This window comes from Bos javanicus, chromosome 27 (assembly GCF_032452875.1).
Source record: "Bos javanicus breed banteng chromosome 27, ARS-OSU_banteng_1.0, whole genome shotgun sequence".
Classification (NCBI taxonomy): Eukaryota; Metazoa; Chordata; class Mammalia; order Artiodactyla; family Bovidae; genus Bos; species Bos javanicus.
In genome coordinates, this window is record NC_083894.1 from 33264548 (window position 1) to 33291523 (window position 26976).

A 26976-nucleotide genomic window follows, 5' to 3' on the forward strand; every position below is an offset into this window, starting at 1 on the left:
AAAGAGGTAGTATTCTCGCGAGAAGTCTAGAAGGCGGCAGTGATGGCGGCGGCGGGAAGCGGACCAGCACTGGGAGTGAGCGCAGGACCAGGCCCGGCAGCAGCTGCTAATGCAACACCGGCAGAAGAAGGGGAGACGAAGCAGGCAGCAGCCGTAGCGGCCGCTCCAGCCGGAGAGGGGACGTCTGCTGCTCCAGCCTCCGCGGAGCCCGGCTCCGGAGAGGCCGAAAGCGGGTAAGGCACCCTGCGGCCCGAGGAAGACGGGGGTAGGGGGCGGGAGGCCGGTCCCTTCTGAATCCCGCCGCTCCCGTGAGCACTCCCACCATCCCTCCTCCGAACCTAGGCCTGGCGGCCAAAGGCTCGCCCTGCCTTTACCGGGGCCTTCGTCCCGCCCGCCGCTATACCCGTCCTCTCTGAATCGTATCTCAGGCTACGCCCCTTTGCACACCTTTCCCGGTTTCTCGGCCTCCCTCCCACCCCTAGCTCCCCCCGCAGGGGGTTGGTAGCTCCCCCGCCCGCTTTTTTTTAGCAGGAACCCTTCAGAATTCCCAGAGAGGGAAATCACTTTGTACTGCCAGGCTGGAAGGAGTATCGGTCCCTCTGAAAACAGAGATGGAGAGGTGCATCTCTGCGAACCTCCCCAGGGACTAGTTCTGTCCGCTGTAGACTTGTCTGCAAGGGCGGTTAAGGTTTCCTTGTGCCCCACGGGCTTGAGTTCATCTTGGCCGCCTTCTTCCTAATGCTGAGCATCCTGTCTGAGCATCGGCTTGGCTGAAAAAGAGTAGGGATGTGAAGTTCAGCTGTACTTGGATCATCATCTTTGGGAATAGGCGTTTTCAGGTTTTCTTCTGAAATTTCTTCCATGAATGCTCTCCTTATTTTACAGTGATGCAAACTCGGTTGATGTAAGTGGTGGCTTGGAGACAGAATCCTCTAATGGAAAAGATACACTTGTAAGTATTTGAGTGTTTCTACTGCACAGTCAATAGGATTGGTTTTTTAAAGAGTTTGTGTGTCCACCCCTGCCCTAGCCGCCCCTCCATTCAGGTCTTTTGTTTTCTTTACATCCGTGATGCTGTGAATTTGTAGGGAATGGGCTCCAACAGTTCAGACTCCTTTCCTTTGGTTCTCACACAGTGTGCTGCTCTGGGTGAAGCAGGCTGGCGCTTCAGTTGAGCCCAAGTACATTTCAAGTACTTTTCTCTTTGACGTCCTTCTTTTTCTGATCCTTTTCCGTCATACGTTTCAGGAAGGTGTCTCAGCTGTTAGTGTTCTTAATATGCTCAATACACACATAAATTCTCTTGGCAAGAATCTTGCCCTTAACTTGATTGTTTACAATGATGCCAACGTGGTGGGTAACATTGTAGACTCTTCCAGTTTTGTTCTGCAGGGTATTCATTTTTGAACAGTGCCCATTTCTTTGAGGAGAAGGCAATGGCCTCCAGTACTCTTGCCTGGAAAATCCCATGGACGGAGGAGCCTGGTAGGGTGCAGTCCATGGGGTCGCTAAGAGTCAGACACGACTGAGCTACTTCACTTTCACTTTCATGCATTGGAGAAGGAAATGGCAACCTACTCCAGTGTTCTTGCCTGGAGAATCCCAGGGACAGGGGAGCCTGGTGGGCTGTTGTCTGTGGGGTCGCACAGAGTCGGACATGACTGAAGCAAGTTAGCAGCAGCAGCATTTCTTTGATATCTATAAGATTACCTTTCTTGTAGATTTGCATGTATGTGGCCAAAGGAGCAGCTCTTATGTTTTCTAAAAGGCCTAGAGAACATGTGGGGGTACCCTTCTTCTCTCCCTTTGCACTGGTCATTTTGGCAAAGTACTGGAAAATAGCAATTCCAGGCAAAAGGGTTGTTTGTGTTTTTTTTTTAAGTTTTTAAGCAAATCAAAAATACAATCAGATCAACTGACATGATTCTCTGATGGTTCTGTGGACACAGGAAGGTGCTGGGGATACTTCAGAGGTGATGGATACTCAGGCAGGCTCCGTGGATGAAGAAAATGGCCGTCAGTTGGGAGAGGTAGAGCTGCAGTGTGGAATATGTACCAAATGGTTCACAGCAGACACCTTTGGTATAGATACCTCGTGAGTATTTTTCAAAGTCCTTTGTGAGAATTGCTGTGTTAAATAGTAGATCTCAACATGTCCAACAGATGGTCCCACTCCAAGGATCGAACCCAGGTCTCCCTCACTGCAGGTAAAGATACCATCTGAGCCACCAGGGAAGCCCAGTTAGGTGTGTGGGCAAATGTAAATGCATAGGATTTCCCATGACTCCTGATTCTGGTTCAGTGAGTAGTAGGATTTGAATCAGAAATTGTTTTAATAGTCTGAGCATGTTTTTAGTCTACTAAGGGCATTGCCCTTAATAGGTAGAATGGTAGGTATTATCTTTGTCTTTGTGCTTAGGAGACAAAACTGCAATTACAAAGCATTACATAAACAAATCTGAGACAGTACCATTTAAACCTTGTATTGGATATTGTGGATTTGGGGGAAAGGATTGGCGTACATGGTGGATAAAGCCTGATGTCAAAAATTTGAGATGGCAGGTGCCTCTTCATGCCTGACATCCTTTTTCCTTTTGGTTTCTAACTCACTCCCTTTAGGTGTCCTGAATTCTCTGCTCAGCAAAATCAATTTCCAGTCTTTGCCTCTCTCCTAGTGAATTAAAATCATATTAAGAATTTGAGAATGAAAGGCTCCTTATTCAGGAGATTCAGTCAACAGCTAGCAAGAGAGCATTACTGACTCACTGTCTACCGAAATGACTATACTGCTGGCTCCCTTGGGTGTTCTTTCCATATTCAAATAAATTTATATAAGACTATCTCAAAAGAGGGCTGCATTGTTTGTTCTGAAACTAACGTCCCTTGGGTTGGTTTGTGAAGAAATACCTTCCTTTATAATCTGTTGAATGCCTTCTAGTTAAAAAGTTAAAAGTAGTGTTAATATACTAATTAACATGTGACTGTTGATATTGAAGGATTGAATGTTTTAAACAGAAAGAAAAATACTGAGTGGTCAGAAGAATTGATCTTGGTAGAAAGACCTAAGAGAAAATATACAAGCTGGTCAGTTAGGAAAGACCTCAAATTGGGCCACTTTCACAAGGAGAATTTATTTGGATAAACAGGGCCTAGGAAAGGAAATTTACCAGAGAGATAACTCGGAGGGATGCAGAGACGAATCAAACCATAGTTCAGAGGTTTGCTGGTGACCAGTGTGTACCTGAACTTGAGAAGTTACACCTAAAACCCAGTGGGTTGGACAGATTATCTTTTATGGCAGATGGAGGGAGTGAGTGAGTGAGCTAGCAGGGTATGAAAAAAACTGCTCTAACCACCTGATCGTGTTTGTTAATAATTGTACACCTGCCTCTCTCTCCTGTAAATGAGCTTACCACAACAGGCTGTTTGCAGAAGGGGCTGTAGAGAGAGGTACAGGTGAGGGAACTTGATCTTAACATTCATAAGGATGTTTCTTACTTCCTTGAATGGTGGTGGTAGACACACACCTGGAAACATCTCTTTAAGGATACGTTACATTAGTTTCGGCAGAACTGAGCTGAAGATAGTCGCACAGTCATGTCCGACTCTTTGTGATCCCTTGGACTGTAGCCCTCCAGGCTCCTCTGTCCATGGAATTCTCCAGGCAAGAGTACTGGAGAGGGTTGCCATTTCCTTCTCTAGGGGATCTTCCTGACCCAGGGATTGAACCTGGGTCTCCTGCACTGCAGGCAGATTCTTTACCAACTGAGTTTCAGCAGAGTCCACGATAAACCTGTCTTTATTTTGATTTCTTCTTTTCCAACTTAAACCAGTCTTTGGTTTCTCTGTTGCTTTCTCCTTTGCAGGACCAAGCTTTTCCTATGCTTTTCCAGTCACCAGCACAGCCACCATGCTGCACTAAGGCACGGGTCCTGTTAGCCCCCAGTTCCTTCCACCGGCTTCTCTGCCTTCAAACAGTCAGGCCTGCTTTTGCCCCCAGCTCATCTCTTAGGAAGTGAGCTGACACCTACCAGGAGTCTCAGTGGTTAGGACTCCTTTCACTTCCTGCCCCCTCACATAAAATCAGCCCCTAAGCTTAAGCAGTTTCTTTTCTTCTTGTATACTTGCTTGTCCAATTTTGTTATTTCACTCTATGTGAGGCCTTTTTTTTTAACCTTCTGTAACTGCTGAAGAAGCTTCTCACATATTCCCTTTTCTAATCTCTTCCTCCCTTCAGACCTGTTCTATCACCAAACTTTCCGCTTTCACCACATGGCTTCCCCTTCAAGGTGTTCCTGTTACCCACAGAGAAAATTCACTTCCCCAGGCATGTGAGGCCTCTGCTACTTCCTACCTTTCAAGCCTTTCAGCATATCTCTGACAACTCCCCTCCCCTGGTCAAACTGGTGTGCACCAGATTGCCCCTTTGCCTCCAAATTTGCAGTTTCTCATCTATACATGAAATAGTTCACCTACAGAAAAGAAAAGCAACTTGTCTTTCCAAATCCAGTTCATAATTTGTGTCCTCAAAAAATCTTCCCTAACTCTTAAATCTGAAGTTACTACTTCAGTCCTTTAAATTCTTAAAAACAGGACTTTCCTGATGGCCCAGTGGCTAAGACTCCACATTCCCAATGCAGGGGGCCCAGGTTCAATCCCTGGTCAGGGAACTAGATCCCACATGCCTCAACAAAGATCCCGTGTGCCACAACCAAGACCCAGAGCAGCCAAATGAATAAATATTTAAGATAATAATAATGTGTTTCAGAAAAGAGAGTGAATGTTAAAAAATAAGTAAATAAAAAATAAATTCTTAAAGACGGTCATCTGTAGGATTCATTTGGTAATGAGGCAGGTAATGTTTTTTGACTTCTGTGTTGTTCTTGAATACTTATTTACATTTTGAAGTTAATCTTTTTATACCTCTGTCTGCCCTTTCCAACAATTTTATTGACACTTTACAAAGAGACTTAAATATAGATATTTCAGTGCAAAGATATTCAAAGAGACTGCTTTGTCTTCTTCCACAAGTGTTTTTAGGTGTTTAAAAACTGTAATAAACTAGCCTGGATAGGGGCTCCAGTCAGAGCCTGCCAGATGTTGAATCAACTGTGGTGGATAATGTCCTGCTAAATTTTTGTGACAGAAAAGTTCAGCTATTTGTAAAACTACAAAGGGCCCTGTTTTGGTACCCTTTTCAAGTTTTAAGAGTGTGCTACTATGTTAGCATCATTATCTAACTTTCACTGAGGGAAAGGATCCCTGTTGATGTACTTCTTTGAAGCGTGTGTTCAGAGGTTCACTAATGTGCGGAATTTGGCGTTCTCCAGATCCTGCCTCCCTTTCATGACCAACTACAGTTTCCACTGCAACGTGTGCCATCATAGCGGGAACACCTACTTCCTCCGGAAGCAAGCAAGTAAGGACGAGCCCTGGAGGGCTGCATGGTGACCTCCTCTGGTAGCCGGCAGAGAAAAGGGATCTGGGCTCAGCCAAGTTGGGGAACCTCTGCCACAAGGCTGGTAGAATTTACCTTGGGGCTTAGCTCTGGATGCCTGCTCCTGTCCATTTTAGATCACATGATGCTGTAGTTGTTAATCTGTGGACCATCTGGTTGAATATTCCTCTGGTGGCAGGAATATATTACTACAGTAACTCTTTCTTCCTTTTTGCTTTTATAGACTTAAAAGAAATGTGCCTTAGTGCTTTGGCCAACCTAACGTGGCAGTCCCGAACACAAGATGAGCATCCAAAAACCATGTTCTCCAAAGATAAGGTAGAGATAGAATTACTGTCATTGCAATCATGCCAGAGAAGCAGGAGGAACTTCTGAATACAGTGGACCCTTGAACAGCACAGGTGTGAACTTCACTGGTTCACTTACATGTGGATTTTTTCAGTATATACATACCACAGTTCTACACAACTCAAGGCTGGTTGAATCCTTGGGTGTAGAACCATGAATACAGAGAGCCAACTGTAAAACTCTAGGAGGATGTTTGACTGTGGACAGTCCAGTCCCCCTAACCCCATGATTTTTCAAGGGTCAACTGTACAGCCTGACAAGTTCTTTTCCCCCAGTGTCTATGAATATATGACTGTAGATTCAGTGATTCCATTTTTCTCATTTCGTGTGATTTACTAACTTCCTGGTGTGTGTTCATTATGTCATTGGCTTAGCTCTTAGAAGGATGAATCTTTAAATAGTTTTGATTGGCTTTACAGAAGCAAACAATTGTCTGTTCCACGATTAATAATCAGATTTTGAGGTGAACCTTCTCAGCTTAGTTTGAGCTGTTTTCATGGATGCCTATCATAGATTTTGTTAGGGAAAAGGTTGACTTATTAAAAATATATATATATCCTTTATTGTTAAACCACATGACTAAAGTCAGTATTTAAAATTAGATGGTCAGCCCATCCGTGAGTCTTTCAAGACTGAAGCACCCTCTCACCTTCTCTCTCCACATGCTGATATTTTCTATTCTAGTCAATGCTAGCTTTGATCTACAAGATTGATTGTATACCCCACTAATTGACTGCAACCTACAGTTTGAAAGACACTGGCTGGGGACTCCCCCTTCCCTGGTGGTCTAATGGTTAGGACTCAGCTTCCACTGCCCGGGGCATGGGTTCAGTCCCTGATCGAGGAACTAAAATCCCACAAGCCGCATGACTTGACCAAAAGAAAAAGAACAGCACTGGTTGGTATAGGGTGTTCAGTTCAGTTCAGTTCAGTCGCTCAGTCATGTCTGACTCTTTGCAGCCCCCTGAACTGCAGCTCGCCAGGCCTCCCTGTCCATCACCAACTCCCGGAGCCTACCCAAACCCATGTCCATTGAGTCAGTGATGCCATCCAACCATCTCGTCTTCTGTTGTCCCCTTCTCCTCCTGCCCTCAATCTTTCCCAGAATCAGGGTCTTTTCCAGTGAGTCAGCTGTTCGCATCAGGTGGCCAAAGTATTGGAGTTTCACCTTCAACATCAGTCCTTTCGAAGAACACCCAGAATTGATCTCCTTTCAGATGGACTGGTTGGATCTCTTTCCAGTCCAAGGGACTCTCAAGAGTCTTCTCCAACACCACAGTTCAAAAGCATCAATTCTTCGGTACTCAGCTTTCTTTATAGTCCAACTCTCACATCCATACATGACCACTGGAAGAACCATAGCCTTGACTAGATGGACCTTTGTTGGCAAAGTGATGTCTCTGCTTTTCAATATGCTATATAGGTTGGTCATAACTTTACTTGCAAAGAGTAAACGTCTTTTAATTTCATGGCTGCAATAACCATCTGCAATGATTTTGGAGCCCCAAAAATATAGTCAGCCACTGTTCCCACTGTTTCCACATCTATTTGCCATGAAGTGATGGGACCAGATGCCATGATCTTAGTTTTCTGAATTTTGAGCTTTACGCTAACTTTGTCACTCTCCTCTTTCACTTTCATCAAGAGGCTCTTTAGTTCTTCTTCACTTTCTGCCATAAGGGTGGTGTCATCTGCATGTCTGAGATTATTGATATTTCTCCCAGCAATCTTGATTCCAGCTTGTGCTTCCTCCAGCCCAGCGTTTCTCATGATGTACTCTGCATATAAGTTAAATAAGCAGGGTGACAATATACACCCTTGACGTACTCCTTTTCCTATTTGGAACCAGTCAGTTGTTCCATTGTTTAGTGAGACCAGTATATTCGGGATCAGACTGAGTAAGGCCTTTTCTGCTAAACAAACAAGTTAGGGCTTAATCCTGAAAGCTGAGGGAGTCATCAGAGGGTCCACCTTGCCCCTGCCCAGCTTTTTTCCTACATTAAAAAGAATGCGTTTAAACAGAGGTGTGCTATGATTAGATTTGTTGCTTGGTTTTTTTCCTTCCAAATTGTTATTTTGAATTTTTCAAATATACAGAAAAATTCAGATACAACAATAAATGCCTGTTTATTCCTTATCTAGATGTGCCTGCTGTTAATATTTTGCTGTGTTTGCTTTATCTACCAATATGTATATTTTCCCGATAAGCTTATATGAGACTTAAGGCTTACAAGTATAATATCTATAAAATTGTAGATATTATACTTTATCCAGTGTTCTCTCATAACCACAATACAATGACCACACTCAAAAGAATTAATGTCAGTGCAGTTTTCTTATAGTTTGTGTATTTTGTGTATACAGTGTACATTTTCTCAACATTATTGTCTAAATAATGTCCGTCATAGCTTTTTCTTCCAGCCAGGACCTGATCAAGGATCACACATTGAATTTAGTTGTAATGTCCCTTTTATCTCTAGAGCAGTTCCTTTTTTCTTTTTGGTTTGCTATGACATTTGAAATTTTGAAGAGCCTAGACAGTTGTTTGCCATGATGTTCCTCAATTCGGATTTATCAACTTGTTTCCTTATGCCTAGGTTTAGCTTAAACATTTTTGGCAAGAATATTATGTAGGTAGTATGTGTTTTTCTCTGTATTCCATTAGGAGACATAAGACATTGCTCTGTTTTATTATTAGTGATCCCAAATGTGACCACTTGATTTCTCCACTGTAAAGAGACTCTTTTTCTTTGTAATCATTAAGTAATTTATGGTTAATACATGGAGTTCGTGTGAATATCTTGTTCTCGCTACCCTTTCAAGCAGTGGTAATTGTAACCACTGATTATCCTAACCTCAATCAGTTAATGGAGTGGTCCTTGTACAACAGAATATATTTATTGGTTACAGTTCTTTTGTAAAGAAGAGCCCCGCGCCGCCCCCTCCCCCGTCCTCCCCGGTCATTGTTGTTGCTGTTGTTTGTCTTTAGTTTTAAGACTCGCTGATTTTTATAGTCCATCATGGGATTTCTGGATTTCTGATGCTCAGATCTGACCAGTGTAGCCCCATCCTGGCTGACTTCAGACACTTTTTGATATGTCCCTATCAGTCTGAACTCTTCTTACCTTCTCGAACAAGAAGACGTTCCAGTCTTCCCTTTTCCCTTATACTTCCCCTAATTCAGCCTGGCTCCTTTGAGTAAAGCTTCCATGTTCACGAAACTTAATCTGGTGAAAGACGTTAGTGGTAGGTTGGGGCAGGTGGCCTAGGGTGGGAGGATGTTGGTGACAGAGGATGAAGTTCAGACACTGTGTTAGTCGTGTAAACAGAGGCTGGCGAGGACCACAGTTGGAGCAGGAAGGAGGCCTGATTGGTGAACATTTTCTGGAATTTTAAAGTTCACTTGGTGACTGCTGAGATGTGCAGGTTGCATGAGAAGGATGAGGGTGACTCCGTGTGTCAAACCTGTGATTCTGGGTGATCCTGAGTGCTAAGAGCAAGAATAGAAATCTGCAGAGCAGATTTGTGAGGTGAGGTTCAAGGTCAGTCCTAGTCACATGGAGTCTGAGGTGCGTGCAGGATGTCCAGGTAGAGATGTCCCCAGCGCGGAGGAGCAGGAGCTCAGGAGAGAGGACACCAGGAGACGAGGGCACATCTTTTCCCTTTAACCGGATCATAAGCCCTGTGTGGCTAAGAGTTGTATGTGCTTGTTTGAAATTCCCCACAACTTACATGTTGTTCACATGCAGTTATATATTCATTCAGTTATTAAAAGATGAGAACCATGTATCTGTCTTTTGATTCTGATGAGATCTTTGAAAATGCAGCAGTTTTGTGTGTGTGTGTGAGCATAATTTTGAAAGCAGCTATAAAAGCTTTAATATATTTTGTTTTAAAAATCAGGATATCATACCGTTTATTGATAAATACTGGGAATGCATGACGACCAGACAAAGACCTGGGAAAATGACCTGGCCAAATAACATTGTGAAAACTATGGTAAGTCAGTTAAAATTGACTAGACTCAACATTTAGAAAACCAGTGTTCCTTGTAAGAATTTATACTAGAAATTATATATATGTATATAAATAAATGGATTTTGTTGGGTTTTTTTTTTTGATGGTGTTCTCACTGAAATAATGTGATGACTAAGAAAAGGAGAACAATAGTATTAAATCTTAGTAATTGTAAATTTTAATGGTTTTCACACTAAATCAGTAAGTCGCATGTAGTCTTAAGTGAAGATATGGTAGTTTTATGTACACTGCTGAATCCTTTGTCCATTGCACTTTGGCAAGTATAGTTTTATGCCTAAATTGGAGACAATTGTTTGATTTAAAAAAACAAACTTTATTCTGAACATTATTGTTGTTAGACTTAGAGCACCTGGGGAGACATCAGCGCAAGCTGTTACCACTGTGTATCTCTGTGAGGTGTGGGGATGAGTGAGTTATGAAGGATGGTGGCTCTCATTTTTTCAAGTTTCTCTACTGTTTGTATTTTTTGACGGTCATGCATTAGTTTTCTAATCAAAGAAAAACAGTACTGGTGTGTGTTGGGTTTTTTTTTTTGTTTTTTTTTTTTCAGGGGGCAGGGTGTTGGTGTTGAGATTTGGAGATTACACCTAGGAATTGGGAGTTAGGGGTTAATCATCCATTCAGTGTAAATATAAAATTTCCAATAACACTAAAATACTGTTTCCTTTTAGAGTAAAGAAAGAGACGTGTTCTTAGTAAAGGAACACCCTGATCCAGGGAGTAAGGACCCAGAAGAAGATTACCCCAAATTTGGCCTTCTGGATCAGGTACGTTAATAGGCTTCACAGGCCCCCATTTGATTTTTAAGCCACGGGGACAGAATCAGGCTGTGCTTACATTTGTGTATTTGCCACTTAAAAATGCCTATGACCCAGTGGGCTCCAAATAAATGGTTCTTATTCCATGTGAAGGAAAGAGCACTCACCTTAAACTGGGAGACCGGTGTGTTAGTTGCAGCTCTTCCTTAAAATGTTGTGACTTGACACATACCATTTGTATCTTTTTAAACTTCCATGTCCTCACTTGTAACACAAATAGGCCATTGCAAGTTATTTCTGATTTTCTTTCCACCTCAGATTTCATAGAGATTCAGATTTCTGTCTTTTCTTGTAAAATGTGAAGCTCTAGCCACACTGGGCCTGGATTCCCACAGGGAGGTCTGCCCTTGGTCCTCTACCACCCCTCCCCATTCCCCCTCCACCACCCCCAGCCTGGCTCAGCCTGATTCTGAAAGCACTTCCATCCTCACCCTTGGCTGCCTCACACATGTGACTTGCTGATCCCTGAAGCATCTAAGTTTGGGACCTCTGCAGGCTTCAGAGTCTAGGTTGCCATTCTATTAGAATTTCTCCTGGGTTTTTTTTTTTTTTTTTTTTTAGCATTGCCAGGCTGGTTTGATTAGGTAGCCACCCTCTACAATTGAATATTTTCCCTCTAGGATCTTAGTAACATCGGTCCTGCTTATGACAACCAAAAACAGAGTAGTGCCGTGTCTACCAGTGGGAATCTAAATGGTAAGTGTTTAAATATCTCATGGATGAAATGTTTGTAAGCTATTGAATCCACATGTGCCTAGAATTGGGCAGTCTTTGGGCTGACTCTTGACTAGGTATTTACTAAGATGCTTTAAAGTCCAAATCTCAGTTTTTAGGGGCTAGCCATGGATTTGAGCTATGGTAGTAGAGGAGAAATTTTTGTTACTTTACACCACAGTTTGGTCTTAAGTGAAACATTTAACATAAAGCAAAGTACAATTTTAAGGTCAGATTTACTAAGTTTATATTCGACTCCCCATCTGTATCTTTATAACTAACAATTTAGGTTCACATACTTTGCACTCAAATTTTCCTTAATTCTACTGTTATTTAACTTCCTACCCATCTTCTAATTTTTCTTGCCCTAAATCTTCAGCTTATGCACATGACACCATTTCTGTGTTGACCACCCACTGTAGCATGTTTTTCTGTCTGACCCATCTAAAAGCAGGACAGCCCTTTGCTACTAATGGCAACACATTGAAAGCAGACACAATGGGGAGGCAGCCAGCTCTTCATCTGACATATGGTGTCCTTACCTTCTCTTCTGGAGCCATAGGGTCTTAAATATGTAACCATTTCCACTGTTACTAATATAACTAAGTGTGCTGTTCATCTCTTTATGTTATTTTTCCCCTTTTTGTTACAAGTTGACAAATGAATACACGGTGCCACTTCTGTTCTTACAGGTGGAGCCTCTTTTGGAGGTGAATTCCTCCTCTGTCTTCTTTCAGCCTCTCAGACTTAAGTATTTTGTGGTTTGGAAAATGCTTTTTGCTGAGTTGTGATAGAAGCTGAAACTGAGTTAAGACTAAAGCCTTGTGGAGTTGGTGGCAGTAGCACTGGATATGAAACAGTAGTTCCGGTTTAATGTTAGTAATTGGAAGCTTGTACGTTGTCATATTCTGCCTGACACGGCCAGCAGCCCCCTTAGTGTTGCTTGTTTTTTTCAACGTGGATCTAAAACTTGTCTCAAAATTATTGAAATGCAACGCCAATAAAACCTTAATAGTTTTTTGATTACGGTAACAAACTATAGAGATGTTGATGTTTTAACAGTTCAACATTAAGCCTTTTATGAGGACAGGATGACACCTGATATGTTCATAAAAGGAAGTTCAGCATAAATCTGGTCCTGTCTGTGCAGAATATGACCTGCCTTCAACGTCTTGATCCTCTCTTTATTGCAGCAGAACTGCTGATAATTTCCCAGCTTGCCCCAAATTAAGATACAGTACTCCATGCAGTTGTTACATAAAGGTGTTTTCCTGCAGTTCAGGGATGTTTCCTGGAAGTTGGAAAAACAAACTAATTGAGAGGAATGACAACTGGACAGAAATTTCAAAGTACCTATTTAAATGCACAAGGTAGTCTTCCTTGTGGCTTTTAGTATGTAGCTCGTTTTTTTTTTAATTTATAAATTCTTTATTTTCCACAAGCCAGATTCGTCTAACCTAAATTTGATGTGTTGGCACAATTTTAATAATTGTAAAGATTGCTGACTAAATTTAAAGCCGCCTTTCCTGCTTGTGTCATGTACAACCACACCAGATGCCTAGCAGCACTGAAGAGAAACACCTTTTTAGTATTTCTGTTTTTTGTTTCCACGTTTGGTGTACTTCTGTTTTGCTGGAAGTTCAAGTTCAGCGCTTTAGCAGATCCTGTGCCTCTCTCATGTTTATGGACTATGCCGTGTGTAGTTCATGCAAGCGAGCATCCCTTCAGTGAGGATGTTCTCCTTATGGATGTTTGTATTGATTTGAGTGGGAAAAAACTATCCACGCAGTTACTTCCAGCTGTGGGTGTCTGCAGTCTGAATGAGTGAAAATGCATTTGTGTCACATCCTTGGAAAGTGTTCCAGGAGTTGCAATTCATTTAAGAAGCGAAGGGCACAGCTGTAACCCAGGTTCATTAGTGCTGGGTTCACTGGAGTCGCTGCCAGAACCCAGTATTCTGTGCTGGGAGCCACCCAGCAGACTCAGGCGAACCAGGGTGAAGTCCAGTATGCTTCAGGGAAGGAAATCCTGTGGTGTCACACAAATGCACGCTGGGAGTGTTCGTCCCAGGGGAGAGTCCCACGGGGTGCCTGTCACAGCTCACTGAAAGGGATCTGCCTTCTCTTCAAAGGAGGAATTGCAGCAGGAAGCAGCGGGAAAGGCAGAGGAGCCAAGCGCAAACAGCAGGACGGCAGCACCGCGGGGACCACCAAGAAGGCCCGGAGGTGAACACCCCCCCCACCACGTCAGAGGGCTGCAGAGCCCCTCAGTGAGGCAAGAGATCAGCGTCTGCGGGCACAAGCCTGCCCCTTGTTCTCAAATCTAAACAGATTGAGGGGTCAAGTAGCCCCAGACTAGGTGCCCTGTTCGGGGAACTTGTCTCTAAATGAAACAGCCCCAGGGAAGCACCCTGTGGTGATTGACCTGGGAGTGAAGTTCCGCTAAGGCATCTTGAGAAAGGATAGATGGACCACAGGCAGTGAAAGAAACCAGTATTGAATGTCAGCTCTTACACAGTAAACTTCCTGCCTGTCCCCCTGATAGCTCTTCCCTTCACTTTGTTCAGTACTGGGGTGAGGAAATCCAGGTCATTTCTTATTCAGACTGGAAACAGGTTGTGGGTGTTCATATCACTGAGTTTCTGTTCTTTAGTCGTAGTAATAAACATGCTGCAGGAAACCGCCCTTGTTCCTCTGCGCCCTGTCTCCCCTGGCTTAGATGCATATTCAGATAAAGTAGTTCTCATTTCCCCATCTTGCCTGCAGAGGGCAGAATGATCTATTTGAATAATGAAAAACATTTGAAGTTGCCGGTGTTCCCGTTGAAACCGAATACAGCAGAGGCCTGTCTGACAGAATTGAAGGCACGTGAGCTAGAGGAGGGGGTTGTAGTTTCTTGATTTTATTTTTTCCTTTCTGCAGTGACCCTTTGTTTTCTGCTCAGCGTCTTCCCCCTCATGGCTACCCCTTGGAACACCCGTTTAACAAAGATGGCTATCGCTATATTCTAGCTGAGCCCGATCCCCACGCCCCTGACCCTGAGAAGCTCGAACTCGACTGCTGGGCAGGAAAACCGATTCCGGGAGATCTCTACAGAGCCTGCTTATATGAACGGGTTTTGTTAGCCCTCCATGATCGAGGTGGGTAAGCTGTTAATGTTTGTGCTGGGCCCTGTGTTGCTCAGAACTACTATCGTCAGCTCTGTCCTGTCTAGAATTAGATGGACTTGCCAATCTAATCCTCACCCCGTCTCTAACTAGGCTCAGCCGGAATGCAGGAAGTCATTTCCTTCTTTGTCTGTCCTTATAAGCTCTAGCCATTTATATACAGATACTTTTTTGTTTTTAATTTTCTAATTTGAACTAATTTTAACTTACAGTAAAGTTGCAAAAATAATAGAATTTCCATATTGAAAGTGAAAGTGTTAGTCGCTCAGTCATGTCCAACACTTTGTGACCCCATGGACCATATAGCCTGCCAGGCTCCTCTGTCAATGAAATTTTCCAGTCAGGAATACTGGAGTAGGTTGCCTTTTCCTTCTCCAGGGGGTCTTCCTGACCCAGGGATCGAACCTGCTTCTCCCGCATAGCAGGCAGATTCTTTACCGTCTGAGCCACCAGGCTGCAAAACACAAAATACTAGAACTTCCATATATCTGTCATCAAACTTCTCCTAAGGAGTTTCTCCTTAAACAGCCACAGTACAGTTATCAAAACCAGGAGATGGGACTTCCTTGGAGGTCCAGTGGTTACGAATCTGAGTTTCCACTGCAGGGGGCGAAGCTTCAATCCTTGGCTGCTCAGCGTAGCCAGAAAAACAACAAACCCAGGAGATTAACATTAGTAAATACCATGAATGAAGCTAAAGACTTTATAAATTTCACCAGTGTTCCACTAATGCCTCTTTTCTAGGATTTCACATTGCGTTCAATTATTTCTTCATAGTCCCTTGCAGTGTTAATCAACTACTTTTTGAGTGTTCCTCAGTGAGGGTCTGACTTTTTTTTCACATTTAGACTGTGGTTGTACACTCCTGTAAGAGCAGTGCGCACATGGATCCTTCCTACTGCATCATCTCTATAGGCTTGTGATGTCCGTGTGTCTTGTTATCGATCGTGTGGGCACAGTCATTTGGCTAAGGTGGTTTCTGCTGGCTCTCTCTACTCTCTTTCCCTTTGTAGTTAATACATATCTTAGGGAAAGATCCTTCAAGGTTATACAAATATCCTGTTTCTCTAAAGTTTTGCCCACTAATTTTAGCATCCATTCGTGGATCTTGTTGTTAATGTGGTGTTTGCCTAATCGTTTGCTATTTCTTCTTTTCTCTATTTAATTATTTAATTGATTATTTGTATCACTGTGGACTTAACACATATTTATGTATTTTGTAGGCTATATTTTATTTTGTCATTCAAATTACTCCAGCTTTGGTCATTAGGAGCTTCTTCAGGTTGGTTCCTGTGGGGTTTTGTTTTTTGGAAGTATAATTGACTTAGGATATTAGTTTCAGGTTTATAACATAGTGGTTGGGTATTCTTAGAGATGATACTCAAAGTTATTACAAAGCAATGGCTGTGTTGTCTGATGCCGTACGGTGTATTCTCATAGCCCGTTGGGTTACACATGGTGGGTTTGTGCCCCTTGGTCCTCTGCCTGTATCTTGCCCGTCCCCGCTTCCTGCATGCACCTCTGGTAAGCACTAGTATGTTCTCTCTATCTGTGAATCTCTTTCTTGTTTCACACATTCATTAGGTGTTTTAGATTCCACGTAAAAATGATAACAGAATACTTGTCTTTCTCTGACTTATTTCACTGAGCATAATACCCTCCGGGTCCATTTAACATTGTTGCCAGTGGAATCTCTTGTGTCCTGTTGATAAGCCCCCATCGTTTATTTTCCCTTACTTGCGTCACAAGTTGTTTGTTTCTGGTTCATCTCACGTTTTCTATGCTGCAGGCCAAGTATCAGCTTCTTCTCCAGGGAACCCAGATTCCTTTGATTGGGGAAGCAGCCTCAGAAGTGAAGATGTGAGCGTTCTGTATGCTCGCCGTTGCGGGGTGGTACTCCGGGCTCCCTCGGTGGATCCAGGTGGAAAATACGTGTCTGCGTCGTAACGGACACACGTACATGGCCTGTACCGAGTTTACTCTGCCACCTTGGATTTTAATCAAACACTGTAGGGTCTGCAGCCATAAAATTAAAAGACGCTTGCTCCTTGGAAGGAAAGCTGTGACAAACCTAAACAGTGTATTAAAAATCAGAGGCATCCCTTTGCCAACAAAGGTCCGTATAGTCAGAACTATGGTTTTTCTAGTAGTCATGTATGGATCTGAGCATTAGACTATAAAGAAAGCTGAGCACTGAAGAATTGATGGTTTTGAACTGTGGTACTGGCAGAGACTTTGTGAGTTCCTTGGACTGCAAGGAGATCAAAACCAGTCAATCCTAAAGGAAATCAGTCCTGAGTATTCATTGGAAACACATATGCTAAAGCTGAAGCTCCAATACTTTACCCACGTGATGTGAAGAGCTAACTCATTGGAAAAGATCTGATGCTGGGAAAGATTGAGGAGAAGGGGACGAGAGAAGACCAGATGGTTGGATGGCATCATTGACTCAGTGGAAATGAGTGAGCAAACTCCTGGAGATAGTGAAGGACAGGGAAGCCTGGTGTGCTGCAGTCTCTGGGGTCACAGAGAGTCAGACATGACTGAGAGATTGGAAAACCACCATAGAGTCATCCAACCTCCCACCTTTCTGTTTGTAACTTCTTTCTGGAGCAGTGAGAAACCTGACTCTAATTATCTACAGCACATTTTCTTACTTATTCATGTCGAATGTGCACACAGGGTGGTTTGAGAATTGCAGACCACTGTAGGAAGCATTCACTAACGAGATTACAGCATGTGTGTACAGCTCTTTCGGTCTTGGCCTTGCACTGTCCCGTGTGGATACTGTTGGCTTAGTTCTTTTCCTCCCACCTCCTTCAGCGTGGTCACAACTTTCATTTGTGATACAGGTAGGCTTACTTGTTAGTGTTGGTATGCCATTGGGGTTCTCCTGCACACTGGGGGCGTGTGTGTGTGTGTGAAGGGTACATGTGACATTACCGGGGTTCTGAGAATTACTGCTGTTCACTGAGGTTTGCTCAGTGTCACTGCCTCCTCAGCCCTGCTGCCCGCCCTCATTTCTTCCTTTTCCCCTGCTGCTTTCCCACCCACCTCTGCACTTAGCCAGGCTCTTTAGTTTCTAGTTCATCCTGGCTGTGTTTTTTCTGCACAGACGAGCACACACATGTATTTCCTTTGCTCCTTGTTTTTTTGTACAGAAAGGCAGCATACTGTAGGGAGTCTTGCATTTTGCTTCATGCAGTTACTCCAAACTATTTCAAAGAGCTCGTCCACTTTTTTTTTTTTTTTAGCTTTATGATATGCCATTATGTGGACGTACATGGTGTATTCAGCCGCTCTGAATATAGGCATTTAGGTTGTTGCTAGGATTTTGGATTGACAGAGAAGCAGTGGATAGCTTTGGTGTGTGTGTGTGTGTATTATTGGTGGTGTATTTTCCAAGGTAGAATTCTAGAAGTGGAATTGCTGAACCAAAATAAGTATATATGTAGTTTTGTTCAATATTGCCAAGTTTCCCTTCAAAAGGTTGTGCTGGTTTGCATTTCCACCAGCAATGTAGAGAATGTTTGTTTCCGTATAACCTCACAAACAGAAGATTTCCTAGGTATTAATTTTGTCCCATCTGAGAGGTGAGAAGTGGAGTCTCAGGATTTTGTGTTTCTTTGAATGTTATTTTCTTGTTTGAGTTGTTACCTTGTGCATTAGGTTTGTGTTTTTTTATTTCCCCTGTTTCTGTTGGGAGTTTGATATTTTGTCTCTTCATATGTTAGGGATGTTAGTTAGCCCTTTGTCTGTGGTGTATTTTCTCCCAGTTTGTCAGTTGTCTTTTGACTTTGTATATGACTTTTTTGAAATGTGAAACTATTTTTTTAATGTATAATAGTTCTTTTAATGGCATAATTTATTCAGTTACTAGAATAGCATTCATTATCCTGTAGAATGGGAAAGTGAATTTAAAGAAACTACTGTTAGATAGGTGTACTTCATGAATTTTTTTTGCTGTTTTTCTGGAGTATTAATGCAAATTCCAGATAGCATATTATTTCACCCATAAATATCTCAGTATTTATCTCCAACAAGGATTTTTAAAAACATAACCACTATGCCATTGTGTTACCTAATGAAGGTGAATAATAGTTTCTTAATTATTCCATACTCAGTTCACATTTCCATGGTTGTTTAAAATATGCCTCTTTCACTTGTTTCTTTTAATTAAATCTGAACACATCCATATAGTTATTTCATTAGGAAGCCCTTCATTCTTTCTTTCTGTTTTTTTTAACTTTCTAATTTTTTCAAAATTTATTTATTTGTTGGCCGTGCTGGGTCTTTGTTGTCGTGCGAAGGCTCCTCATTGCAGTGGCCTCTCGTCCTGAAGCCTGGGCTGCAGAGCACGCGGGCTTCGGCCGTTGTGGTGCTCGGGCTTAGCTGCTCCGAGCATGTGAGATCCACCTGGACCAGGGATCGAATCCCTGTCCCCGTCATTTGCAGGCAGATTCTTAACCCCTGGACCACAAGGGAAGTCCCCTTCATTATTTCTTGAATTGATGCTAAAAGCTGTAACTCTTGTACTGATGCTTGTCAATCAAAAGTGAAGGAGACAGTGAAGTCACTGGGACGTAACCCCTTGGGGTGATGAACCGTTTAGGATTGACTCCTGCTAGTGACAAGCATGCTTTGAGAGTAGGGAAGGGCCAGATAAGCGACGTCCAGGTTTAAGCAGTGATCCTTGTCTTGTTTCACTATTGGCTGTAATTCTGGAGGGGAGAAAAAGAGAGACCATGGGCCCTTAGCAGTGACTTGTTAGAACTTAGTGCAGGGACAGTAGTGGCTCCTGCTGCCTGTGCTGAGCCTTTTAAAACTTAACCGTCTATATAGTATCTTCTAAACTTTATTTTGAAGTTATCTCAGATTTGTTTATTATTTTTTAAAGAAAGTGAAAGTGTTAGTTGCTCAGTCATGTCCACCTCTTTGCGACCCCATGGACTGTAGCCCACCAGGCTCCTCTGTCCATGGAATTCTCCAGGCAAGAATGCTGGAGTCGGTTGCCGCTCCCTTCTCCAGGGGATCTTCCCAACCCAGGGGTCAAACCTGGATCTTTTGCATTGCAGGCAGATTCTTTACGATCTGCTCCACCAAGAGAGCCAAATTATTACTATTTAAAAAAAATATTTCTGTATTTATTTGGCTGTGTCAGGTCTTAGTTGTTGCGTGCTGGGTCTTCACTGCAGTGCCTGTGGGCTTAGTTGCTTCATGGCGAGTGGGATCTTAGTTCCCTGACCAGGGATGGCACCTGCATCCCCTGCATTGCCAGGCAGATCCCCAACCCCTGGACCACCAGGCAAGTCCCCTCAGATTTATTTCTTAAGAAAGTTGTAAGAACTGTAGGAAACTTGTTGGTTTTTTTTCCCTGAACCGCTAGAGAGTAAGTTGCCATGATGCCCTTTCAACCACTGAGAGGTTTATTTTGTGTTTCTTACAGACAGGACGTTCTCTCTGTGTCATCTAGTGCTGCACAGTGATCACTGTAACAGTTAGCAGTCTAAAGCGACCAGTGTTCATCAGCCCACGGTTTCTGAGGGTCAGGAATCTGGGGGCAGCTTAGCTGTGTGGCCTGGCTCAGGAAAACTCAGGAGGTTGTCATCAAGCGCCTAGCTGGGGCCGACAGGTCTCTTTCCAAGACGGCTCAGTCACGCAGCTTTGACAAGACGCCCTCAGATCCTCACTTGTGGTCCATAGACTGCTAATTTGTCCTCATCCCTGGAAGCTGTATAGTCCGTGGGGTCACAAAGAGTTGGACACAACTGAGCGACTTTCACTTTCACTGGAAGCTAACTTCTCCCAGAGCAGGTGATCAGGGAGCCATAATGCGTTTGACCCATCTGAAAGTCGGACAGTCAACTCTAACTTCGTTTTGTTTGGAAATTGTCACTAAATTCATTTCACACTCAAGTGGAGAGAAATTAGACTGCATCCCTTGACAGGAAGAATATCAAATAACTAGTAGTTATTTTTACACTTACATTCCTGTGGAACCAGTACACAACCGCCGAAGGCAGAAAGTCAGCGTCTGATTACTTCCATCCCATCCTCAGATGCAGTGCAGGTTTCTCCAGATGATCTGGTGTGTCCATTATAGCAGAAGCATCCAGTTGAAAGTAATTTGCTGCATTTAGTTGTGATTCTGAATTCTGCTTCAGCCTGGAACAGTTTCTTCACCTTTCCTAGACTTTGACCTTGACACTTCTGAAAATGAAGAGACCAGTTATTTTACAGAGTATCCCTCAGTTTAGTTTCATCTGGTTCCTCGTGATCCAGGTTCTGCATTCTCGACAGGAGAATCACAGAAATGGTCGCACGTACTGCGTCCTGTCAGTATGGTCCTCATATGTGGTCATAGATGGTGTTCACACTTGGGGAGCTGAGTGCAGGACATAGGACGATTCTACTATTTTTGAAAGTTTGAAATTGTTTCAAATAAAATGTCTTCTAAATCCTGATGATTTAGTCACACATCAGGTTCCAAACACAGTTGTATTTTAGGGAATAGTATAATTTAACCTGCCATCTTAAATAATCATATATAATAACAAGTGGCTGCTTGACAGCTTTTTTCCTTTTTCTTTCTTTCTCTGCCTTCATCTGTATCTTGAAGTTTTTAATTCCTAAACTAATATTTCAAATTCCTGGCTTGATATTTCTGGTTTTTAATTTTGCTTAACTGGAGGGTAAGAGACTTTGTGTTTTTGTGGCTATTGTCTCCAAAGTATTTCAAATAAGTTGCAGGCTTTTCTTTTCATCTCTATCACTGTAGCTCCCCAGTTAAAGATCTCCGATGACCGGCTGACTGTGGTCGGCGAGAAGGGCTACTCTATGGTTCGGGCTTCCCATGGGGTTCGGAAAGGTGCCTGGTACTTTGAAATCACAGTGGATGAGATGCCGCCAGACACTGCCGCCAGACTGGGCTGGTCCCAGCCGTTAGGTAAGCCAGGGCTGTGATACAGACATGGCGACAGGTGGAGAGGTGTCCACCATCTGGTTGACCGTCATGACTTTGGGGCTTATTGGATTTTGTGGGCATAATGTTCAATTCCTAAAGGTTTAGGTAGGTTGAAGTTCCTAGGAATATTTTTATAATTCATTGCTTGTGAGAAATAGTTTGTTAGCAGTTTGACAAAATTCGTAAAAAATTAAAAAGGAGTAGAATCTTTTCTTTCAGCAGGCCAGAGTAGACTTGCAGTCCTGACTTGCTGTGTATGTTCTTACTGGAACAGGTAACCTTCAGGCTCCCTTAGGTTACGATAAATTTAGTTATTCTTGGCGGAGCAAAAAGGGAACCAAATTCCACCAGTCCATTGGCAAACACTACTCTTCTGGCTACGGACAGGGAGACGTCCTGGGATTTTATATCAACCTTCCCGAAGATACAGAGACAGCCAAGTCACTGCCCGATACCTACAAAGATAAGGTGAGTCTGTCCTCCTGAGAGATCCCTGGGTTTGAAGACCAGTGGCAGCCGATACCTGCAGCTGCATGTTCTCTTGATGCTTATCTTTCCCAATATTTCATTTTGGAAATTTTAAGACATAACACAGTTCAAAGAATTTAAAAGTAGGTGTCCAAATGCCCAATACCTAGATTCTGCCATTATCATATATTATCCAAGGACTTCCCTGGTGGTCCCATGGGTAAGAATCCACTTTGAAGTACAGGGAACAGGGTTTGATCCCTGGTTGGGGAGCTGGGATCCCACATGCCACAGAGCAACCAAGCCCGTGCTCCACAACGAAGATCCTGTGTGCCACAACTAAGAACTGATGCAGCCAAATCAATATGCAAAAACCATGTTATCCATTCATTCCTCTACCGACCTGGTCACCCGTTAATCCATGTTTTTTTAACCCCCACCAAGTAACCTCTGCCAAGTACTTCAGAGGGCTTCCCTTGTGTTTCAGCTAGTAAAGAATCCACCTGCAATGTGGGAGACCTAGGTTTGATTCGTGGGTTGGGAAGATCCCCTGGAGAAGGGAAAGGCTACCCACTCCAGTATTCTTGCCTGGAGAATCCCTTGGACAGAGGAGTCTTAGTAAGGGCCTTTTATGAAGATGTTTAATAAGTGTGTACCATCTGGTAATTCTTAAGATGCACGTGGTTCAAAGTATAACAAACCTGACTCTGCAGAGATACTAATTTTGTTCAAAACACAAAGACTCATGCTATTTATGTGAATCTGGCCGTTTTTTTTTCATGATGATGTAGCTGCTGCTTCACTGTTCCTTTTCTCTCTCTCGGTTTTCAAGGCTTTAATAAAGTTCAAGAGTTATTTGTATTTTGAAGAAAAAGACTTTGTGGATAAAGCAGAGAAGAGCCTAAAGCAGACTCCTCACAGTGAGGTGAGTCATGGTCATTAAATGTCAGAAGTAGAAGAATTTGTTCTCTGGGCCCAAGCCCCTTGTTATGAAAGTGAGGGGACTGAGGCCCACGGCGCAGTGGAGGGATTTCTGCTGATACAACAACAGCAGGGCCAACACGCTCTCCTGCCTGCTGCGCTTGGTTCTTCCTGGGGTGCCTGCTGCCGTGAGAAGGCCGACCTGGGTTCTTGGAGAAAAGGATATAAAACAGCAGCTGAATAAGCAACGTCTGCAGGCAGTCGAGGAAGCAAGTCAGAGATAGCGGTCCTTTATCAAAGCAGGGAGCAAGTGCAGAGGGGTGAACCCTGGAGTAGGACATGCTGGCCTTGCTATGTGACCCGGGGCAATAGGAGCTCTGATGCCTTATTCATTGTCTTCTAGAACTTTCCCCACCTCCCTTCTCCAGGGTTGCTGGGAATATGTTTGTCCAAGGTTACAGCACAATCAAAGAAGGGCTGGTGCATCTGGACCAACCACAAGGGCCAAAAATAGAAGGTGGGAGAAAAGTCCTGAGCTGGGGACACTCCTCCATAAAAATGCTGTGAAGCCACCTGTGATTGACAGTAATAGAAGCAAATGTGGGAAAAAAAAAAAAAAGAAGCAAATGTGGGAGAATACACTTAGGATTCCGCTTGTTTTAGGGAAAAGTAGTGAAGGCAAGCAGTTAATTGAGCCAGAAAATACAGCCAGGTGCAACATAGCTGTTCCTGGGAAGAAGAGATAGAGAACGGTACTTCAGAAAAAGCAGCTTTTCCTGAAGTCCATCTCAGGTGGTTAAGAGAGAAAATTCAGGATAGTTTCAAGAAAGAAAGGATAAAGGAGAATTCTAGGACCTTGACAGAAGACCTGCGAGATTTTCAAAGTAGAAGTGCAGAAGGGAGGACCTGAGTGAGGCAAGGGAAGGGGACAAATAAATAAGCTTAAAAGGGTGTTGCTCCAAGGGGCCAGTGGAAGACCAGCTACTTTTTATAAATATAATGAATAACAGTGGAACTATTTGGTGTAAGTAGCATAGGAATTCAGAAACAGATAAATGTAAGCACTTGCTACAACAGTGCATGTAGATATGCAGTGAGAAAACCTAAGATACTGCATAATAAGTGTCAGCTATTGCTGTTAAATGAGCTATGCTATTCTTTGAATTCTGTAGTCGTGCTGCCCACAAACCGCTAGTAAAGTGTCCTCCAGCAGAGTTCATTTTAGTGTGTTCTTTTTTGAAATTCTGAAGTGAAACCATGGTTTTTGTTTCAGATAATTTTTTATAAAAATGGTGTCAATCAAGGTGTGGCTTACAAAGACATTTTTGAAGGAGTTTACTTTCCAGCCATCTCCCTGTATAAGAGCTGCACGGTACGTACCCTCTGTTCATCCTGCGAACATGGCTCGAGAGAGATCGGTGAGCCGTTGTGGTCAGAGAGCCATGAGCTGGGTTCTAGAAGGACGTGTGAAAGGCCTAGGAGTGAGCAGGCAGCGTAGCCCTCCTGTTGGTTCCAGAAATAGTTGGGCACTTCAGGAAGTGTCTGCTTGGGTAGATAAAGATCGCTTGGTTACTGTGCTCCACACCTTTCCTCTGGATGTTGCTGCGTGGCCTGTGCTGTTCAGTGTAAAGGATATAAGGTGTGTATATGCATAAATTAATTTGCTGTTACGTGTCATGATAACCTACCATCATTAGTGACTATTGCTTATATTGATTTTTTTTTTTAATATGATCAGCATGAAGGAGACTGTCATTAGAGCCAGTTTAAAAAAATTTTGTAAAGGCAGTGCCTGGAAGTTTCCATGTCCTTTTACTTGTCAGTAACCACTGCTGAAGTCATACAAGGAAATCTTTAGGTTATAAACAGAAGTCAGCAAAGTCTGTTTACCTAATTCATGATGCCTTGACCACTTTGAGCAATTATTAATGTATACTCTCTGTTCCAGTTGTACCCTGAATATCACAGCTACATTTAAAAGCCTCCCTTGTCATGCTCAGGTTTTCACTACTTTCTTCCCTTTCTTCACGTCTGCCTGGATTGAATTTGTCCCAGGTCTCCATAAACTTTGGACCATGCTTCAAGTACCCTCCAAAGGATCTCACGTACCGCCCTGTGAGTACCACTGAACCCGCCTGCGGGCATCATCGTCTCTGTTACTTCCTGCCGCCGCTGCTCTCGTCTCACCTCACTCTCTGTCCCTTATTCCCCCACAGATGAGTGACATGGGCTGGGGCGCCGTGGTGGAGCACACTCTGGCCGATGTCTTGTATCACGTGGAGACGGAAGTGGATGGAAGGCGGAGCCCCCCGTGGGAGCCCTGACCAAGTCCCTTTCTCTTTGCAGATACAGACTTTCTGGGAAATTGTATTGGGGGGCGGGGGGGGTTGTTTTTGTTTTTTAACTGTTGCAAGTTTTCCCGAAGACCCCACAGAACAGGGCCTCTGCTGTAGTAAGTTGAAGGCCGAGTGGGACTGGGAGAGATCCCTGCCCTTCGTTACTCGCCCTTCCGGGACGGCTTTCCCTGTGCACACCACACCGCAACAGCTGCCGCCCTGGGATCCCATAAGCGCCCCGTGCAAAGGGCTGTACCACATAGCCCACCAGCTGAGACATGCTGCTTCCTGTGTTTTCGGAGGACGGGGTCGTCTCGTCCAGTAGCTAACTTATTTAGAGACATTTCCTTCTGTGGGCACTGCCTGCCTCCCACCTGGTTCCCAGGAAGTAGTGGGCCCGTTTCTGAGAAGAGCTGGAATCCACGACTACATTCCAAAGCAGTCTAAAAATGTTTTCCTTTTGGTGTGGGTGTGCTTTTAATTTTGAGATGAACTTTTGAACACTGGGATCTCTGAAACTACTAGGTTCGTAGGACTGTCATTGTGAAAGGCACTTGCTTGCAGCTTTAACAGTGAGAAGCTCTTCCCAAATAAAACTTGTCTTCGAGTGTATGTGGCACTTTGCTTCCCTTTCAGGTTGGGGTCCACGTGCTGACTGTTGGAAAAGTGGGCGCCCTAAGGAGCCAGTATTGGTGAAGAGAAGCAGGTTTCTGTCTCCACCCGCCAGCTCAGCCACCCAGTCTGCCCTGTGAAACCAGACTCTTGAAGGCAGATGGAACTTCACAGGGCTCATGGTCTCCCTCCATCTCTTCCCTTTGAACTTGGCTGTTGATCTGTGTGGATTGTCTTCTTGCCTTGCTTCCCTTCCTTTGTATTAGCTGATGATTAAAGGGCAGGTTTCAAGGACTCCACTGGTGGCTAAGACTCCAAGCTCCCAAGGGAGGGGGCCCAGGTTCGGTCCTTGGTTAGGGAACTAGAGCTCACCTACCCCAACTATAAGATTCTCTGCCATAACTTAAGATCCTATGTGCTACACTGAAGACCTGGCACAGCCAAGTAAATATTTAAAAGAGAAGGGGGACTAAAAATTGAAATGTAAGAATGAACCTTTCCCCTGGGGCTGTGTGTGTTTCCCTATCTTCACTGCACCCGCCCCACAACGTTTTTGCTGGGAGCCACACCACAGCTTGCAGAACTTCCCTGACCAAGGATTGGACCCGTGCCCCCTGCAGTGGCAGCCTGGAGTCCTAACCACTGGAGCACCAGGGACATCCCCCTCCCTCTTTTAATCAGTGGCAGAGCAGTCCTCCCAGGATTGCTGCAGACTCCCTGCTTGTAACTTCCTACCTAGGTTAGTAGGTAGGGTGGTTCACCAAAAGGCCAGTAATACGTTGCCAAGGATCACCATATATTATGGCTGTTTAAGAAATTTCCCAAATTTCAAGTGACTTTGTATCAACGCAGAAGCTTTGATTATTTGTCTCTTAATGAATCACTGAGGTTCTTTGTTTTGGTCATTCTACCTCCTAACAGGAAACCCAACAGAATCAGGCTGAAGTCTATTCATCGGTGGTGGGTCTTACAGAGCAGAAGTGGTTTTAAAGCTTCTGGAGCAACAGAGTGTGAAGAACTCTGAGTAAATGAGGGTGGTGGTATTTAAGAGGAAGCTGGGGGTAAATTTTTTGTAATATAAGTGACCACTTAAATGACATATAAAAAGAAGTTGTGCACCTACTCCTGTTTAA

At 43.6% G+C, this 26976-nt stretch overlaps 1 protein-coding gene across 2 annotated transcripts; it reads left to right on the plus strand.

Moving 5' to 3' along the window:
- ASH2L (ASH2 like, histone lysine methyltransferase complex subunit) lies at window positions 1–25843 on the plus strand. 2 transcript variants are annotated; one of them, XM_061404478.1, is made up of 17 exons: window positions 1–233; window positions 886–952; window positions 1950–2095; window positions 5331–5419; window positions 5682–5776; window positions 9710–9805; window positions 10516–10611; window positions 11283–11358; window positions 12069–12086; window positions 13508–13601; window positions 14298–14515; window positions 21321–21488; window positions 21781–21974; window positions 22807–22899; window positions 24169–24267; window positions 24951–25010; window positions 25112–25843. In XM_061404478.1, exons 1-17 carry the CDS (start codon window positions 43–45, stop codon window positions 25217–25219), a joined length of 1908 nt encoding a protein of 635 aa, XP_061260462.1. In that variant the 5' UTR covers window positions 1–42; the 3' UTR covers window positions 25220–25843. The 2 variants fall into 2 exon arrangements, with proteins under 2 accessions (XP_061260462.1, XP_061260463.1); XM_061404479.1 differs by lacking the exon at window positions 12069–12086 and having other exon boundaries at window positions 2–233.
- The last annotated feature ends 1133 nt before the right edge of the window (window positions 25844–26976 follow it).